This window comes from Lonchura striata, chromosome 36 (genome assembly GCF_050655825.1).
Source record: "Lonchura striata isolate lonStrDom1 chromosome 36, ASM5065582v1, whole genome shotgun sequence".
NCBI lineage: Eukaryota > Metazoa > Chordata > Aves > Passeriformes > Estrildidae > Lonchura > Lonchura striata.
Genome location: NC_140738.1, coordinates 6693688 through 6713100, shown reverse-complemented (window position 1 = coordinate 6713100; position 19413 = coordinate 6693688). Strand labels below are relative to the sequence as shown.

At 52.7% G+C, this 19413-nt stretch overlaps 1 protein-coding gene across 1 annotated transcript in view; it reads right to left on the bottom strand.

Moving 5' to 3' along the window:
• Window positions 1-9448: 9448 nt before the first annotated feature.
• Window positions 9449-19413, bottom strand: part of LOC110479977 (uncharacterized) — a 152960-nt gene continuing 142995 nt past the window's right edge. The window contains 3 exon segments of the mRNA XM_085565443.1: window positions 9449-10320; window positions 17871-17941; window positions 18045-18145. Of these exon segments, the coding sequence (XP_085421569.1) occupies window positions 9622-10320; window positions 17871-17941; window positions 18045-18145 (871 nt within the window). The 3' untranslated portion in view covers window positions 9449-9621.

The following is a 19413-nucleotide window of genomic DNA, read 5'->3' as shown; positions in this document are numbered from 1 at the left end:
TTCTTGCCTTTCTCTGGACATGCTCCAGCCCCTCCATGTCCGCCCTAAATTGGGGGTCCCAAACCAGACACAGCACTCGAGGTGCTGCCCAACCATTGCCCAGCACAGGGGAAGAATCACTGCCCTGCTCCTGCTGGTCACACCATTCCTGATCCAGGCCAGGAGCCATTGGCCTTCTTGGCACCTGGGCACACTGCTGGCTCATGTCCAGCCTGCTGTCCATCAGTCCCTGCAGGTCCCTTTCTGCCTGGCTGCTCTCCAGCCACTCTGTCCCCAGCCTGTAGCGCTGCAGGGGTTGTTGTGGCCAAAGTGCAAGACCCGGCACTGGGACTTGTTAAACCTCACCTTGTTGGATTTGGGCCCTGGATCCAGCCTGTGCAGGGCCCTGTGCAGAGCCCTCGACCCTCCAGCAGATCAATACTCCCAGCCAACTTGGTGTCACCAGGGTTAATGAGTCCCCAGAGTGTCCCAATGGTCTCCACGATTCCGTGAGGTCTCCCAGTGTCACAATGTCCCTTTGGTTCCATGGGACCCCTTGGTGTCACAAAGTCCCTTGGATCTTTGGGCCCCGCAGTGTCACAATGTCACCGTGGTCCCCCAAGGCCCTGCAGTGTCACGGTGGATCCTTGGTTCCATGAGGTCTGGAAGGGCAGCAATGCTCTCCTTGGTCCCACAGTGTCACAATGGCCTCTTGGTCCCAAGGGCCACCATGATGTCAAACATGTTCCCTTAATTCTACAAGTCCCTGAGGAGCAGCAGTGGCCCCTTGGTTCCATATATTTTTAGACTGTATTAGAAGGTGCTGGGGATAAATATCAATTGGACATTGCTGATATCAATCAATAAACTGGAAAAGAAAACTTAACAAGACAAAACAATTCTTTCTGCATTGTTTTCAATATAGTATATTCACTTTGAATAAACTTCTGAAATCTGTCTAATTCACCACAGATGAACTGAGGACATGAATTTTCCCATAGGTTTTTCTTCTTCAGGTGTTTATAACATATATTTATGGGCCTTTTTGACGGAATTTCTGAACAGAAGAGCTCAAAAAAGCAGAGGCCTTTGGAGTAGGAAAATTCATCAGTAACCTCCAAGTGGCTGAGGATGCATCCCCATCAGAGCAGCAATGAGCAGAAATGGGCACAGCTCTGTGGCTGCCCCAGCTCTGGGATGGGCCCTGGGTCTGGAGCAGGAGCAGCTCTGGAGGGCCCCAGGGCCGGGGCTCTTGTGCTGGCCTGGGCAGATGGGATGGCAGGAGGGGCTGCAGAGCTCTCAGCACCTCAGGCAGAGGGGAGCAGGGCAGCCAGGGAGCTCCTTTGGCCTTGGCCAAGCCCCTTCCCCCATGGTGGGGCTGAGTCCTGGCTGAGCTGCAGCTGCTGCTGTGCCCTTGGCAGGGGCTGAGGCCGTGGGGCAGTGCCCAGAGCAGCCTGGGCTGAGCAGAGCTGTGGGGCCAGAGCCGGCTGGGCTGTGCTGGGGAGAGGCCCTTGGTGCTGCCCAGAGCTCAGGGCAGCTGGCAGAGCTGGCAGGGAGCTGGGCTGGGCTGGGAGAGCCTGGCACAGGAACCATCAGTGTCCATCTCAGCCTGGCTGAGCGGGCAGGGGCAGGACTCAGCCCAGGCCGTGTGGGGCAGGGCCAGCGCCTGGGCAGGCATTGAAAACAGGCAGAGCCCGAGAGAGGAGGCTGCTCTGTGCCCTTGGGGCACGGACAGAGCAGGGAGGGGCCCAGGACATTTGTCAGCGCCAGCCTCTGTCTGTGCCAGCCCTGGGCAGCCCTGGCTGCTGAGCCCAGCTCTGCCCTGGGCTGAGTTTGGCTGTGGCTCAGCTCCATCCTCCTGCGGGGCTCAGGGCCTGTTCCCGGCCATGGCCAGCCCTGGCCGCCTCTCTGCTGGCCCCGAGGCCGGCAGAGCCCGGGCAGGGCTGTCTGTGCAGCCCCACAGGTGCCACGGGCTCGGCAGGAGCTGGCAGAGGCTGCCCAGCAGGGAGGCCATGGGGCACAGAGCCCCAAGGCTGCCCAGGGCCCCACGGCACAGGGGCCGTTCCCAGCCGCAATGCTCCTGTCCTGGGCTGGGCTGCACAGGGGCTGTGGCACCATGGCTGGGCCAGCACAGGGACACAGAGGGGCCACGCAGCCGCTGCCGGGGCTGGCAGCAAGGCCGGGCACAGACAAGGAATTGCTGAGCATGGCCTGCGCTGGCCAGGGCTGCCTGTGCCCAAGGCAGAGCTCAGCTGCCCTTGGGGGCTGCAGGAACACTCAGGAGCCCAAAGAGCCTCCATGGCTGTGCTGGAGACCAAGGCTGGAGCAGGGAAATGCAGGGCTGCTGTGCCATGGGGAGGGCATGGAATTCCAGCACACACCTCAGCTCTCTGATGGTCCCGGCACCGTGCTGGGCCCTGTTCCTGACTGGAGCAGAGGAGATGTTGATGGCACAGGAGCCCTGCGGGGCTGGCAGGGACCTGCAGCTTGCAAGGTGCTCTGCTCTCCCTCAGCTCCTCTCTGAGAGATCCAGTCCCAGCTCGGCACCTCAGGGCACAAGTGGCACTGCCTGTTCATGGGCACACAGCTGATGTCTGTCTGGAAGGGGGCTCAGGTTTTAATACTTGTACTTTTCATACTATGGACGGAAATTTTTTATTTTCTGGGTTAGTTCAGTACTTTTAAGAAAGACAAAAGTTGTCTGTCCAGGAACAGGAATTTCCTGTACTAATGGCAGGAGGAGAAATACTGACATTGCCTTCCACTTGTGTCGCCAATATTCTGTTTATTCCTTGCTCTCCCTTTTCCTTCAGGTGTTTCCAGCTCTCCTGTTGAAATGGCCATGTCTAAGGGCATCTCTTCACCAGGCCAGTTGGATCAATGTACATCCTGCTGCTCCCAGATTTACGCCTCCAGATGCTTTCTGGTCATTCAAGTTCCTCTCAAACGACTGGTTTCATGCTTTGAGCTTCAGGGAGTTGTTCATTTTTTCTAAAGTTAATATAAATATCGTATCAGTCAATATCCTTATTGTGTTTATATCTATCACATAATTACATTTTCTTATATGTTTATCTGAAGCTGTACCTATATGGAATTCCCTTGGGGATGGGGACATGTCAGATGCTGCTGGGACATCCCAGAGAACTGAGGGAAGACCTGTGATGGTTATTAAACTGTTCAAATGTTCAACTTGTGTTTGTCGGCAAGAAATCTTTCTGTGCCTCTGAGTGTCACCAGTCCCGGAGCCCAAAGGACACAAACCTGATGAGTTGTGGTTCCCACTGCAGGGGCTGCACTTGGACCTTGGCTCTGCACAGGAGAGCTCTTCATCCACTTTCCCTCTTTTCCTCCCTCTGGGCATGGACAGAGCTCCTGCCTCCAGCCTGTGACTCATGTGTGCAAAGAGCAAATCTGGGCAGAATCGGGGCAGGGAGGGTTTGGGGGGACCTTGGGATCTGTGCTGGGCACAGAAGGTGTTTTCCTTTGCTCTGAGACTGTCTGCTGTGCACAGTGGATTTAGTAACTAGCAGAGGAATGATTGGTGCATTTGATGGAGCTGTGCCTTCCCTTGGCTTTGTTGGCTGGCAATAAATGAACATCCCTCTGTGTCTGGGGCAGCTCCTTCTCCAAGGAAAGCAGGTGGGAGTTGGAGCCCAGGAGCTGAAACCTGCAGGTGCAGCCTGGGCTGAAGGGAGCTCAGATTTGCACAAGGCTGCTCTGAGTGCCAGGGCTTGGATGGGGGAAATGGTGGGGTGGGGGTAGGGACAGAATCTGATGGATTGTCAGCCATAAAGGCTCTTGATTTTCATATCTATTCAAACTCCATGAGGAGGTGCTTGGTTTCAGTGTCCATTGGAGATTGCACATATCAATGTATTAACAATAAAAAAAAACCAAAAAAACAAAAACAGGACCTAAAAAACTTTTGTCACTGTCTTTGTAAAAATAATGCATTCACTCTGAGTATGGTTCTGAAACATATTGAATTAACCACAGAAGACTTGATAACTTAAATCAAATTATTCCCAGAGGCTTGGCTTGTTAATGTGTTCTGAATGTTAATGAGCCCTGGGGCACTGAATTCCTGAACTGAAGAGCTGAAGGCTGAAGAAGCCTCTGGAACAGTAAAATTCAGCAGCAGCCTCCAAGTGTCTGAGGATGTCAGCAGCCCCCACTGAGGCCATCCCTGCCCAGAGGCCCTGGGGGAATGGGCAGACAAGGAGAGCATCCCTGGGGCTGGGGCAGCAGAATTCAGAGGCACCAGTGGCTCCAGCTGGGAAATGGAGTGTGGGATGGGGCTGTGAAAGCCCTGCCTGGGCTGTGCCAAGCAGGACACAGAAGCGTTGCCCCCCATCCACTAAAAAACTCTCTCAAGGAGACATTTAATAGGAATGACAATTTTTTGTGTGTTCTGAGTTGGATGCACTGGAGCAATACTATCAAGAGTTTCTCAGGAGCTCAAAACAACAAAACAGCCTTTACTGGGAAATTTAGAAAAATCAGAGAAACTTTGGCAAGCGTTTTAATATCGCATTCAAGCAACAAAAATAACAACTTCTCAAAGCATTAACTTGGCTCACTCAACTTCACAAACTCTCAGCCTGTTCAATTTTATGTTAATCAATATTTGCAAGAGTACAGAAATAGAAGAAATAGATACAGAAAGAGAGAAAAATAAGATACAGAGAAGCACACACACACAGCTACCAACTCCTGGATTCCAGCAATGTTCAGATGGAAATTCCAAGAGGAGGTAGGGTCCAGGTGTGTGCTTGCCTTCTGGTCAGCCTTAAATACTACTTGGTCTTCCTGGGCTCTTCCCCCAGGTGGGACTTGGGGTCATTTGGTCACTCAGGAGCTGGGCTGGGGCTCCAGAGGTGGCTGTGGAGCATTGCCTGTGCTGTGCCAGGGACTGGCAGACACTGCTGGGCTGGGATAGAGGCTCTGGGGGGATTGGGGTTCCAGGGCAGGGCAGGGCTGGGGTTCCAGGGCAGGGCAAGGCTGGACCTGCTCCTTCCTCCCCCACACATGAAAAGTTTCCAGCCAACAATCTCCTCCAGTCTGTCACAACAGTCAACATTGGAGGTGAAATCCCAATATGGCCATTGGCACCCGCAGGAGAAGGACAGTTCTGTTCCATAGGAAGGAAAGCACAGAGCCCCACTGTTTGGAAGGCAGGTGAGAGCCTCATTAGGCCAAGGCCAGCCAGACTTTTCAGGAGAGGCAGATTTTGTCTGGGGGCAATCTTTGGAGATAGGGAATTTTGGAGACAATCTCAATTTTGGCCATGGCACCTGGAGAAGCAGGACAGTTCTTTCCCAAAGGAAGGAAAGGTTGGAGCCTTCCCTCGTGTTTTGGAGGCAGATAAGCAGTGACCCTTACCAAACGACTGCCTGCCAGATTTGTCCTGGCAATATGTCCATGGGAACAATCCCTGGATATAAGGAAATGGAGGTGAAACCCCAATTCTGGCCATGGGTGCCTAGAGGAGAAGGAGAGTTCTTTTCCATAGGAAGGAAAGCCCTGAGCCCCAGTGCTTCAATATCAGATGAGAAGAGACCCTGCAGGTGCCAAGATGTCAGGCAGCCCCTGGAGGCCAAACCAGCCAGACCTGTTTCGTGTTCCCTTGGTTCCTTGGGGCCCTCAAGTGTCACAATGGTCTCTGAGGTTCCCCAGGCTCCACAATGACACGGGACTCCTCTGTTCCATGAGGCCACAATGTCACAATGGACCTTTGGGCCCTGGGGGTTTGCGGTGTCACAATGATCTCCTTTGGCTCCACAGGGTCACAATGGAACACTGATGACACGAGGCTCTGCAGTGTCACAATGGACCTTTGGTTCCCTGCAGCCCTGCAGTGCCACAAAGGCCTCTTGGTTTCATGAGGCCCCACAGTGTCACAATGGTCCACTTGGTTCTGTGGGGACCCCCAGGGTCACAATGGTCTCACTGGTGCCATGAGGCCTCACAGTGTCACAATGCTTTGCTTATTCCATGGGTCCTCTTCATGTCCCAATGTCTTCCATGATCCCATGAGTCGCCTCAGTGTCACAATGGTCTCCTTGGTTCCATGGTGCCCCACAGTGTCACAATGGCCCCTTGGTTCCATGAGGTTGTGCAGTCTCTTAATGGTGTCTCCATGATTCCATGAGGCCTTCCAATGTCACAATGGACCTTTGTCTCCCTGAGGTCTCGCAATGTCACAATGGTCGCTTGGTCCCATGACACCCCAAAGTGTCATAATGGTCTCCACAGTTCCATGAGGCCCCATAGTGTCACAATGGACTCTTGGTTTGATGGGGCCTCTCAGTGTCGCAATGATCCCGACATTCCATGGTGCCACACAGTGTCACAGTGGTCCCTGGGTCTCACAGGCCCCACAGTGTCACAATGGTCCCTTGGTTCCACGGTTCCTGTGCTGGTGCATTCCCCCCTCCCATTCTCAGGCTGCCCTGCCAGCTGAGAAATGCTCGCTGGCCTCGGCCTTGGCCAGCAGCCCCTGGGCTCAGCTCCTCTGGAGCTCAGCACAAACACGCTCTGCTCCAGGCACTGCTGCTGCCCAGCCAGCTCCTGGCTGCTTTAGGAGCAGCCCTGGGAACTGTTTGTGTTCCCTCGGTGGCACAACATCCCTGTTCTCACCCTGCCAAAGAAAGCTGCTGATGCCAAGTGCGGCCAGGATAAAACATGGCTGGGACTGCAGCCCCTCTCTTGGGGCCCTACAAACAGCGCTCCAAAAGGAGCCCTTGGAGCTCTCCTGGGCCAGCGACTCCCTCTGAGTGGGGCCTCTCTGAGCCGGGAACTCTCCCGTTTGCTGCACTCGGGGATCCCCAACAACGAGGGAGCCTGGGCCGATCCCCCCACTCCTCCAGGCTCAACCCTTCCCTGCTGGGGAGATGCCAAAGCATCCGCAGGGAGCATTTCCCTGCCCTCAGGGGAATTTCTCACAGGTGCCCTGCACTGACTCTCTGTGTCTGTGTGCACACAGGAGTGCCTGTGCTGGGGAAATGTGGCAGAAATGCTGCTCCCTGAGGAGTCTGACTGCCTTGGATAGCAGAGCCAGTCAGGCCTGTAGGTAAGGCTAAATCATGAGGTCTAAGCTAAGTTAAACGCTGCTAAGAGTTGTTCTTTTGCTAAGTTCATATGTTTAATATAAGTTATATGTTAAGTTAAATATTGTTAAATGTTATTCCTGTTTTAAATTGCATAGTTATAGTTTATAAGTTAGGTTAAATACTGTTAAGCTCTGTTCTTTTGCTAAATTGTTAAGTTTAATGTAGAAATTAAGGTAAAGGTATAAGGTAACTCCTATTAGGTTTTAGGTCTGTTAAGGTTTTGGGCCATATTCCTTTTATCCTTGCCCTCATTTTTTTTTGTGTCACACACACAGGGACAGTTCTCAGTTCATTTCTGGTTTGATTGCCTGGATTTTGTTTGGTTTTGTTGTTGCTTTGTTTCCTTGCTGTGCCTGAAGTGTCCAGTCAGGAACAGAGTGACTCTTGCCAAGGAACTTTGTGCTGCTGTCACTTTAATATTAAATCTGGTTTTTGCTGGGGATTTTTTCAGCGCTCTCAAACCCTCATTGGTCACAGGGTGAAGGAGCCCTGGCCCAGGCTCTGGCCCTGGGGGACACGGGGACACTGCCGGGGGGTCCCTGTCCCCCTGTCCCACCCCCCATGGCTCCAGCCCCCGTCCCCGTGTCAGGCTCTGGGGTTGATCTTGTGGAACATCCTCTGGGGGAGACTGCGGCACCAGGGGCAGGAGGACTTGGGGGGACAGGGGACCCCGCTGTGCACGAGCAGCGTTGGACTTCTCTGGGGGAACTGGGAGGGGGCTAGGGCAGAGTGACCTCCCCAGTGACCTCACACAGCCTCTCAGATGTCACATAGCCATCTCTGTGATGTCACACAGCCCAGTCTGTAATGTCATATAAGCCCTGTGATGCTGGGCAGTTCCGGCGCCATCCCAGCAGTGGCCTCTCCCTCCTGCCCCGTCCCTCAGCCAGTGCCACCCTTGGGGCTCTGGGCTATGGCTTCTTCTCCCTGGGCATCCCCTGCTGCCCGCCCAGGTTTTCCCGAGGAGCTGCTGCCCCTGAGCCAGAGGCTCTGCTCTGCTGCCCTGGGTACCCCGGGGCTCCCAAAACACCCTACGGCCAGGCTGGGCCCAGAGTGTCACAATGTCCCCTTGGATCCATCAGGCCCCGCAGTGTCACAATGCTCCCTGCGCTCTCTGAGGCCCCACATCACCCAGGCCAGGCCATTGCTGTGGTTCCAGTCCCTCCCAGTATGATCCCAGTGATTCCCAGTCTCTCTCAGTGTATCCCACTTGATCCCAGCATGCTCCCAGTCACACCCACTTCCTCCCAGTTGCTTCCAGCATAATTCCAGTTGCCCAGAACCACTTCTAGCCACCCTCAGTGCAGTACCAGTACCTCCCAGTACATCCCAGTTGCACCGACCATGGTCCAAACTGCCCTCAAAATGTTCCTGGTCACTCCCAGTATGATCCCAGTCCCCCTCAGTGTTGTTCCAGTTCCACCCAGTATGTTCCCAGTTGCACCTAGTCACCCCTAGTACAGTCCCGCTCACTGCCAGTATGACCTCAGTGGCCCCCATTACAGACACAGTCACTCGCAGTTGCCATCACTTGCCCCCAAAATGGTCCCAGCTGTTCCCAGTGTTGTCCCTTCCAGTATGGTGCCAGACACTTCCAGTATATTCCAATTGCCCCCAGCATGCTCGATCCCAGTCACCCCAGAGTCCCCAGTATGGTTCCAGTTGCCCCCAGGATGACCTCACTCATTCCCAGTATATCCCAGTTACCTCCAGCAGGCCCCCAAACCCCCTCCCAGCACCACAAATGGCCCCAAGAGCCACAACAGCCTCTCTCAGTCCCACCAGGAGTCCCTAAAACCCCTCCCAGCCCTCCATGGAGCTGAGCAGGAGAGGTTGGTGGACAGGAACATCCCCAGCAAGGGTCAGCTAGGACACTTCAGCAGCAATTTGGGCATTTTGTGGGGAACACTTGGACTGGGCAGACGCAGGCCAGGGACTGGGACAGACAGCCGGAATTCCTGGAGAACAGATGAGGTTAGATGGACCCGTTGGCTGGAACAACTACAAGAGCATGGCCATGTCCCTTGGCTTGGATGGTCCCACAACACCCAAATCCTCCCCTTAACCTCAAATTCACATTCAAATCCCAGTAAAATGATTCAGCTTTAGATCTCTTTACTTGACTTCTTTATTTTTACCCCAATTCTAGGTGTTTTGATGGGATAAACAAGGAGATTATTCAGGTGGGAAAAGATCTCCATGATCATCCATTATTGCTTGATGCCACCAGAAGAAAAAGTGACACAGCAGGTAAGAATTTCTTGGGCTTTAAAGTCAAAGAAACAGCTCTTCCCAATTAATTTTCAATGTTGATCAGAGTCCCGATGGATTTTCCTGGTCTGTGTTCATCCAGGTGTCTATAGGGATCCGGGAGGATTTGAAGACCACTTTCCAGGTGTCTTCTCATCAGAGATCACAAGGAATGTGGGTCACCAGGGCTCTGACCAACATGGGTCTTCTAAAGGGGGATGGAGTGGGAGCAGCGCATGAAGCTCTTCCTGCAGTCGGGGCAGTCACAGGGCTTCCCTTACCTGTGCCTAAGTTGGTGTCGAGTCAAGTGAAAGCTCCTGGAGAAGCTCTTCCCACACAGGGGACACTCATAGGGCCTCTGCCTGGTGTGGATGTGCCGGTGCCGGACAAGGTGGGAGTTTTGCTTGAAGCCCCTCCTGCAGTCGGGGCAGCGGAAGGGCCTCTCCCCGTTGTGAATCCGCTGGTGCTTGCAGAGAGCAGAGCTCCACCTAAACCTCTTCTGACACTCGGGACACTCATAGGGCCTCTCCCCAGTGTGGATGCGTTGGTGGATGATGAGTTCTGAGCTCCAGCCGAAGCCCTTCCCACACACCCCACACTTGTAGGGCCATTCCCCGGTGTGGATCATCTGGTGGCGGATCAGGGGGGATTTCCGCCTGAAGCTCTTCCCACACTCCAAGCACTTGTACGGCTTCTCCCCATCATGAAGCTGCTCATGGACCACCAGCTCTGAGCTCTGGCTGAAGCTCTGCCCACCTTCCTGACACTGGGTGTGTCTTTCCTCCTCAGATGACCTTGGGCTGGTTTTGCAGCCCCTCCTCCTGCGGGATCTCTGGGGCTTTTCCTCCCCGTTGGGTTCCTGTGCTGTGGAGCCAGTCAAAATGGCCTCTTCCATGAGGTTCTGCTGCGGGGATTTGTCCTTCCTGGTCTCCATCTGCAACTCCTGCTCTGGGGGAGGAAGGACAAGGAGAGGATGGGATTTACCTCAGTGCCAGAGGGAAGGGCAGGGAGATCCCCCGAGTGCGTCCCCAGCAGGAGGGCACCGGCAGCGGGGCTGTCCTGCAGCTGGGGGCCAGGCTGGGCTGGGAGATGGAGCAGGAGAGAGGGGGAACAGGGCACTGACTTCCTCCTCACCTGCCTCAGGGTCCCAGGGCATCTTCCTCTTCCTCGCAGCCTCCTCCTCCATCTGGAAGATATTTGGAGATGGGAAATCCTGTTTTGAAAGGAAAACAAGGGATGAGCACAGTGAGTTTTGTACTGGTTTCAAAGCAAACCTGGGAGAGAGTCTAAGCCAGAAGGACAATTTAATAGGAAAATTAAGATCAAAGCTATGATACAGAAAGACTGGTTTAAACTCACAGAGTCAGGATATAACCTGACACCCTGATAATCAGTGTGGTGGTAGCAGGCTGATGAAATGGTGGCTGCAGTCCGGCTGGAGTGATGAACGTGATTCTGTCAAAGCAGTGATCCTGTAGAAGGGTCTGGTCTTCCTCTGAAGGTCCAGTGGTGGTTATGGAGCTCTTGTCCTCTGGGAATGCAGCAGGCAAGGTGATCGTGGTGTTGCAAGGGTGAGATTATATCCAGGCAGGAATGCTTGGTTCCTCCCCCTAGGCAGAGCATCCCACAATGGGATGATGTAATTTTATCAGTCCTGCAGTGACACTCAATGGCCCATTAACAGAAGATGGCCCCTGGAGGGCGTTATCAGGGCTGAGCCATGGAAGAGATAAAGAACACTGCCCCACCTGTTGATAACAGTTTTTGGAGATGGGGACTGAAAACACTTTTGGTTACATCTGACACTGTAACCTGAAACAGTGAGGCAATCCCTGCTCAGGGTGGGGGGTGAACACCACCCCCCTTACCCAAACTGGCTCAGGTGTAAAACCCCCACCCTGGGAAGGCCACGCACACAGGGGACAATGTCACACTTGCCCTGTCCCAGGGGAGATCTCTGTTCCTGTCAGTCCCTTGCTCTCTCCCCTTTTCTCTTTCTTTCCATCTCTCTCTCTACCTCACATTTACTGTTCAATAAAATCCACTTTGGATTTGGTCTCCTTAGCAGCTTAATTGCGGCAGAGGCATCTCTCCAACAATTTTGTTAACCAGATTGTGACATTATTTTTGCACAGTGAGTTTAGGGCACTGTTGTCTGACCCCAAGCGTGTTTGACAGCAGCGTGGTTCCCTCCTCTGAGAAGGTTTTGCCTCTTTCTGGAGGATCTCTTGGAAACTTGGATGCAGCTTCCTCTGAGTGACTTTTGGGAGAATTTATGAGGAAAATGGCTCTTGTGGGTGGCCAATGTAGAGAAAATATTTTGTTTTCCTTCCCTGCAAAGTTTGTTAAAATCACTGAATGAAAGGTAACAAATGATACCAGCAAGACTGACAAGCCCTACAAGAAGCCCAGCTCTAACTAAATTCCTGAATAACTCCCAAATTCACAGGTTTGGAGGTTTTGTCCAAATATGAGAATCAATATCTTTTTCCTCCCTGTCACCTTTGTCATAGCTACACAGCGCAGTCCCTTCCTTTTAATAATCTGTATTGGGCCAAATTTTCACTTTTCTTTTATTTGAACCTGCCAGCAGCTGAGCTGGAGCTGCATGGGAACTGATCAAACTTGGAATTGCCACAGAATCGCTTCTATTCTTGGTTTATTAATGTTTGGGATTTGTTTGCATTTCCATCACAAGTGACTTGTGGGAAAATGAAATATTCATCAAAATACTTTATGCAGAGTTATGTTTGATTTCTGCAAGTTTATTTTGTCTGGTTCCCAGGGGATATTCAAGGTGTCTCTGTCCCCTTACCCTGGGGGATGCTCAGGGGGTCTTCATCCCTCTGACCTCAGGGAAAGTTTGTGCAGGGCTGGGGACCAGGGGCTCTGTGTCCCTCTCACCGCTGAGGGTGCTCGGGGCTGGGGGGGCTCTCCGACCTTCTCATCCTTGGGGAGGCTGGGGGGTCTCTGTCCCTCTCAGCCCTGGTGCGACCCCACCCAAACATCATTGGGGTCAGAGGGACAGAGACACCCCCAAACCCCCAGAAGGGCTGAACCTGGGGATTTGGTTTGGGGCTGAGGATTTAGGAAAGGGCTGGAATTGGGTCTGGGGTTGGAGTTGGGGCTAAGATTTGGATTAGAGCTGGGATTGGGGTTAAGGCAAAATGTGGGATTGGCTTTAGGGCTGAGGCTGGGATTGGGTCTGGGCCTAGATATATTTGGCACTGGCTGAGATTAAATACGGAACTCTGAGTGTGTCTAACCGTGGAGTGAGATTGAGACCAGGATCAGGGTCAGGGTTGGGACTGAGCACACACAGAGTGGGACAGGGGGGATGTCACTGCAGGATGTCCCTGGCATCGTCCCAGCCCTCCTCAGGCACCTCCAAACATGGGGGGCAGCTGGGTGCTCCAAGATCCAGGTGCTCCCATGCAGCCCCCCAATACCAGGTGAACATTCCCTGAGGGCTGCCCTGAATGTGATCCTTGGGGCTCTGGGATCAGCCCTCACATCCCTGTGGGAGCAGCTGCAAACATGATGAGAGATTTTTCCCCTCCTCTTTCTTGTGGAAGGGTGAAGCCCAGCTGTCCTTTTCTGCTGCTGCCTCCTTCTCTCCTCAGCTGAGGATGTCAAACTCCCCAGGAGTAGGAAAATCCCCATTCCCTGTTTCCTTGTGGCTGCAGCCTGGAGCATCCGCTCAGAATGAAGAACTTTCTGACAGCCCTGCTGAATGACACCAGGAGGAGGTTGGTGAAAAAGTGAGGAAATTGTGTTTTGATTGGAAATACAAGCTACAAAATTATTTCTTTTCATCCCATTCATTTTCAGTCCATGGCATTTCTGTTTTCAGAGTGCTACCTTCTCAGCTGATTGTGTTTGTGTCCTCCTTTCTCTCCTGCCTTCCTTCACCTGCTCTGTTTCTCTCTCAGTGTCTCCCTTGACCCAGGGCAGCTCTTACAAAAGACCCTGCCCTGATTTCATTCCCAATCCATGAGCTACAACAACCATGGGTGAAGTTATGAAGGCTGGCAGTGAAATGTCACTGAAGGATCTTGCTCCACTTGGCTTTTGGGTCCTTGTTAAGAGCTTTTCCTTCAAGGGCAGGAACATCTTTTCCTGGCTGGGAACTGGAATTCCAGCCCCTGGGAGTGTGTGACATGGATCCCAGAGGGGCATTCCTGAGGCTCTCAGGGTGCTGCTCCTGCTGTGCCTCCCAAGGAGCTGTGCAGGGCAGGGGACAAGGTGCAGCAGCTGTGTGAGCTCCCAAAGCACACAGCAAAGGTGGATTTGCTGGGCATTTTCTGGCACATTCACAGCTGGAAGCAGAGGGAAGAAGGAAAGGGAAGCGAGTCCCTGACAGAATCCTGGAACTATTGGGGTAGGAAGGGACCCTGCCTGCAGGTCCCAATCCCGTGAGGGAGTGTCAAGATCTGTTTGGAGGAGCAGGGTGTCATGATGTTTCATTTACTAATCCCCAAAATGCAAAAAGGCAAACAGCAGGGGACCATCACTTTAATCACAACAAATGCACCTTTATTATAGAGTGCCAACAGCAAATGCAATGGAGGGGACAGAAAGGAAATAAAGGATAGAAAGAAAAGGAGGGGAAAGGGGATTATAGGTTCCAAGGCAGACAAAATCCTCTCTGGTCCAGACAATAACAATCTATTTTCTTGTGTCAGGGAGAATCTCAAAATCTTGGTAATCTCAGGGGTCTTTCATGGTCCTCTGTCTAAGTGGGGGAAACAGGCAAAAGAAAATGAAAGTCTATTGAAGTAATTGAGGGGGAACAGGTAGAATGAAGAATAAGTCCATTGAAGCCACCGAGGAGGAACAGGTCATGTTTTCAGCTGTGAAAGAGAGACATTGTCTTCTTAGTCCATCAACCACACCTGGGAAACATCTCACATTGATCAGGCCAGCCCTCCTCCCTGTGGTGGGGGTCTCAGTCCTTGGGAGGGGCTTCGATCTCTGTCTGTCACAGTGGTCACGAGAGAGATGAGGGGTCTTCCGTGGGAGATCACCAGAGTTACCCCAAAGTTCATTTGGCCAAGAGGTGGGAAAATCTGTGGGTTGAGCAGGTATCATGAAGCCGGTGTGAGCGCGTAGAACAAGCCACTCCTTGCCAGGTCCTTGCCAGGCCCTGCTCGAAGCAGTGGTCTGTGGTGGTACAGCAAATACACCTGCAAAAATAACCTCTCCAAGCCGGAACTCCAATCAGGGTCTCCAGGATCTCAGTCTCTGCCATTGCGGCAAACATGAGGCAAAAATGAGGGGAACTTGGGACCGTCTCTTACACAGGGTGCTGATGTCCTTTGAAGGGGAACGATCCCCACATGCATCCAGCGCTGCAATAAATATACCATCTCTGCAACTCCTTACAGGATTTGTGGGGATTGATTTTCTATCTGCGTTTCAGCAGCAGAGCTAGCAGACTAAACAGCACATTTTACCTATGTTAGCAAGCTGCTAATACTTCAAAACAGCACATTTCACCTAAATCCAAATGGATTTCTACCCTGTTAAATTTAACCTGTAAAATACCCTGTTTCAATGCCCAAGCACATCTTGGCTGAGAGGGACAGAGCACTCCCCTGGCACAGGGGTGAGAATGATGGAGACCCCCTGGGGAATGGCTTGGGGTGACGGGGAGAGAGACACCTCCTCAGGAATGGCCTGGGGTAACAGGGATAGGGACAGGGACAGCCCCTGTGGAATAGCCTGGGGTGAAAGAGATGGGGACAACCCCTCAGGGAATGCCCTGGGGTAATAGGGCCAGGGACACCCCTGGGGAATGGCCTGGAGTGACAGGGAAAGGGACAACCCATCTAAGCCCCTCCCAAGCATCCCCCAGGGTGAGAAGCACAGAGACCACTCGAGCATCCCCTGGGTACCAGATTAAACAAACTTGCCAGAAATCAAACTTAACCCTACAAAAAAATGCCTTGAGGAATATTTGCTCTTCCCACAAGTCACTTGTGATGAAAATGCAAACAAATCCCAAACATTAATAAACTGACAATAGAAGCAATTCTGTGGCAATTTCAAATTTCACCACTTCCGGCACAACTCCAGCTCAGCTGCTGGCAGGTTGTGATAAAAGTGGACATTTAGCCCAATACAGGTTATTAAATGGGAGGGAAAGCTCAGTGTAGCTGTCACAAAGGAGACAGGTAGCAAGAGAAAATGATTCTCACATTTGGCAAAGCCCCAAAGCTTGTGTATTCAGGAGTTATTTGGCATTTAGCTACTTTACAGGACTTCTTGTGGGACGTTATAACCTTTTGTTCCTCACTGCGTGGTGAATGATCCTTGCCAGTCTTGCTGGTATGATTTTATCCCTTTCTTCCAGTGATTTTAACAGACTTTTCAAAGAAGGAAAACAAAATATTTTCTCTACATTGGCCACCCACAAGAGCCATTTTCCTCATAAATTCTCCCAAAAGTCACTCAGAGGAAGCTGCATCCAAGTTTCCAAGAGATCCTCCAGAAAGAGGCAAAACCTTCTCAGAGGAGGGAACCACGCTGCTGTCAAACACGCTTGGGGTCAGACAACAGTGCCCTGAACTCACTGTGCAAAAATAATGTCACAATCTGGTTAACAAAATTGTTGGAGAGATGCCTCTGCCACAATTAAGCTGCTAAGGAGACCAAATCCAAAGTGGATTTTATTGACAGTAAATGTGAGGTAGAGAGAGAGATGGAAAGAAAGAGAAAAGGGGAGAGAGCAAGGGACTGACAGGAACAGAGATCTCCCCTGGGACAGGGCAAGTGTGACATTGTCCCCTGTGTGCGTGGCCTTCCCAGGGTGGGGGTTTTACACCTGAGCCAGTTTGGGTAAGGGGGGTGGTGTTCACCCCCCACCCCGAGCAGGAATTGCCTCACTGTTTCAGGTTACAGTGTCAGATGTAACCAAAAGTGTTTTCAGTCCCCATCTCCAAAAACTGTTATCAACAGGTGGGGCAGTGTTCTTTATCTCTTCCATGGCTCAGCCCTGATAACGCTCTCCAGGGGCCATCTTCTGTTAATGGGCCATTGAGTGTCACTGCAGGACTGATAAAATTACATCATCCCATTGTGGGATGCTCCGCCCAGGGGGAGGAACCAAGCATTCCTACCTGGATATAATCTCACCCTTGCAACACCACGATCACCTTGCCTGCTGCATTCCCAGAGGACAAGAGCTCCATAACCACCACTGGAACTTCAGAGGAAGACCAGACCCTTCTACAGGATCACTGCTTTGACAGAATCACGTTCATCACTCCAGCCGGACTGCAGCCACCATTTCATCAGCCTGCTACCACCACACTGATTATCAGGGTGTCAGGTTATATCCTGACTCTGTGAGTTTAAACCAGTCTTTCTGTATCATAGCTTTGATCTTAATTTTCCTATTAAATTGTCCTTCTGGCTTAGACTCTCTCCCAGGTTTGCTTTGAAACCAGTACAAAACTCACTGTGCTCATCCCTTGTTTTCCTTTCAAAACAGGATTTCCCATCTCCAAATATCTTCCAGATGGAGGAGGAGGCTGCGAGGAAGAGGAAGATGCCCTGGGATGCCCAGGCAGGTGAGGAGGAAGTCAGTGCCCCTTTCCCCCTCTCTCCTGCTCCATCTCCCAGCCCAGCCTGGCCCCCAGCTGCAGGACAGCCCCGCTGCCGGTGTCCTCCTGCTGGGGACGCACTCGGGGGATCTCCCTGCCCTTCCCTCTGGCAAATCCCATCCTCTCCTTGTCCTTCCTCCCCCAGAGCAGGAGTTGCAGATGGAGACCAGGAAGGACAAATCCCCGCAGCAGAACCTCATGGAAGAGGCCATTTTGACTGGCTCCACAGCACAGGAACCCAACGGGGAGGAAAAGCCCCAGAGATCCCGCAGGAGGAGGGGCTGCAAAACCAGCCCAAGGTCATCTGAGGAGGAAAGACACACCCAGTGTCAGGAAGGTGGGCAGAGCTTCAGCCAGAGCTCAGAGCTGGTGGTCCATGAGCAGCTTCATGATGGGGAGAAGCCGTACAAGTGCTTGGAGTGTGGGAAGAGCTTCAGGCGGAAATCCCCCCTGATCCGCCACCAGATGATCCACACCGGGGAATGGCCCTACAAGTGTGGGGTGTGTGGGAAGGGCTTCGGCTGGAGCTCAGAACTCATCATCCACCAACGCATCCACACTGGGGAGAGGCCCTATGAGTGTCCCGAGTGTCAGAAGAGGTTTAGGTGGAGCTCTGCTCTCTGCAAGCACCAGCGGATTCACAACGGGGAGAGGCCCTTCCGCTGCCCTGACTGCAGGAGGGGCTTCAAGCAAAACTCCCACCTTGTCCGGCACCGGCACATCCACACCAGGCAGAGGCCCTATGAGTGTCCCCTGTGTGGGAAGAGCTTCTCCAGGAGCTTTCACTTGACTCGACACCAACTTAGGCACAGGTAAGGAAAGCCCTGTGACTGCCCCGACTGCAGGAAGAGCTTCATGCGCTGCTCCCACTCCATCCCCCTTTAGAAGACCAATGTTGGTCAGAGACCTGGTGACCCACATTCCTTGTGATCCCTGCTGAGAAGACACCTGGAAAGTGGTCTTCAAATCCTCCTGGATCCCTATAGACACCTGGATGAACACAGACCAGCAACATCCTTTGGGACTCTGATCAACATTGAAAATTAATTGGGAAGAGCTGTTTCTTTGACTTTACAGCCCAAGAAATTCTTACCTGCTGTGTCACTTTTTCTTCTGGTGGCATCATGCAATAATGGATGATCATGGAGATCTTTTCCCACTTGAATACTCTCCATGTTTATCCCATCAGAACACCTAGAATTGGGGTAAAAATAAAGAAATCAAGTAGAGATCTAAAGCTGAATCATTTTACTGGGATTTGAATGTGAATTTGAGGTTAAGGGGGGGATTTGGGTGTTGTGGGACCATCCAAGCCAAGGGACATGGCCATGCTCTTGTAGTTGTTCCAGCCAACGGGTCCATCTAACCTCATCTGTTCTCCAGGAATTCCAGTTGTCTGTCCCAGTCCTTGGCCTGGGTCTGCCCATTCCAGGTGTTCCCCACAAAATGCCCAAATTGCTGCTGAAGTGTCCTAGCTGACCCTTGCTGGGGATGTTCCTGTCCACCAACCTCTCCTGCTCAGCTCCATGGAGGGCTGGGAGGGGTTTTAGGGACTCCTGGTGGGACTGAGAGAGGCTATTGTGGCTCTTGGGGCCATTTGTGGTGCTGGGAGGGGGTTTGGGGGCCTGCTGGAGGTAACTGGGATATACTGGGAATGAGTGAGGTCATCCTGGGGGCAACTGGAACCATACTGGGGACTCTGGGGTGACTGGGATGGAGCATGCTGGGGGAAACTGGGATATACTGGGAGTGTCTGGCACCATACTGGAGGGGACAACACTGAGAACAGCTGGGACCATTTTGGGGGCAAGTGAGGGCAACTGCGAGTGACTGTGTCTATATTGGGGGCCACTGAGGTCATACTGGCAGTGAGTGGGACTGTACTAGGGGTGACTGGGGGCAACTGGGATCATACTGGGTGGAACTAGGATGACACTGAGGGGGACTGGGATCATACTGGGAGTGACCAGGAACATTCTGAGGGCAGTTTGGACCATGGTCGGTGCAACTGGGATATACTGGGAGCAACTGGTACTGCACTGAGGGTGGCTAGAAGTGGTTCTGGGCAACTGGAATTATGCTGGAAGCAACTGGGAGGAAGTGGGAGTGACTGGGAGCATGCTGGGATCAAGTGGGATATACTGAGAGAGACTGGGAATCACTGGGATCATATTGGGAGGGACAGGAACCACAGCAATGGCCTGGGCTGGGTGATGTGGGGCCTCAGAGAGCGCAGGGAGCATTGTGACACTGCGGGGCCTGATGGATCCAAGGGGACATTGTGACACTCTGGGCCCAGCCTGGCTGTGGGGTGCTTTGGGAACCCGGGGTACCCAGGGCAGCAGAGCAGAGCCTCTGGCTCAGGGGCAGCAGCTCCCCGGGACACCCTGGGTGGGCAGCAGGGGATGCCCAGGGAGAAGAAGAAGCCAAGGCCCAGCGCCCCAAGGGTGGCAGCAGCTGAG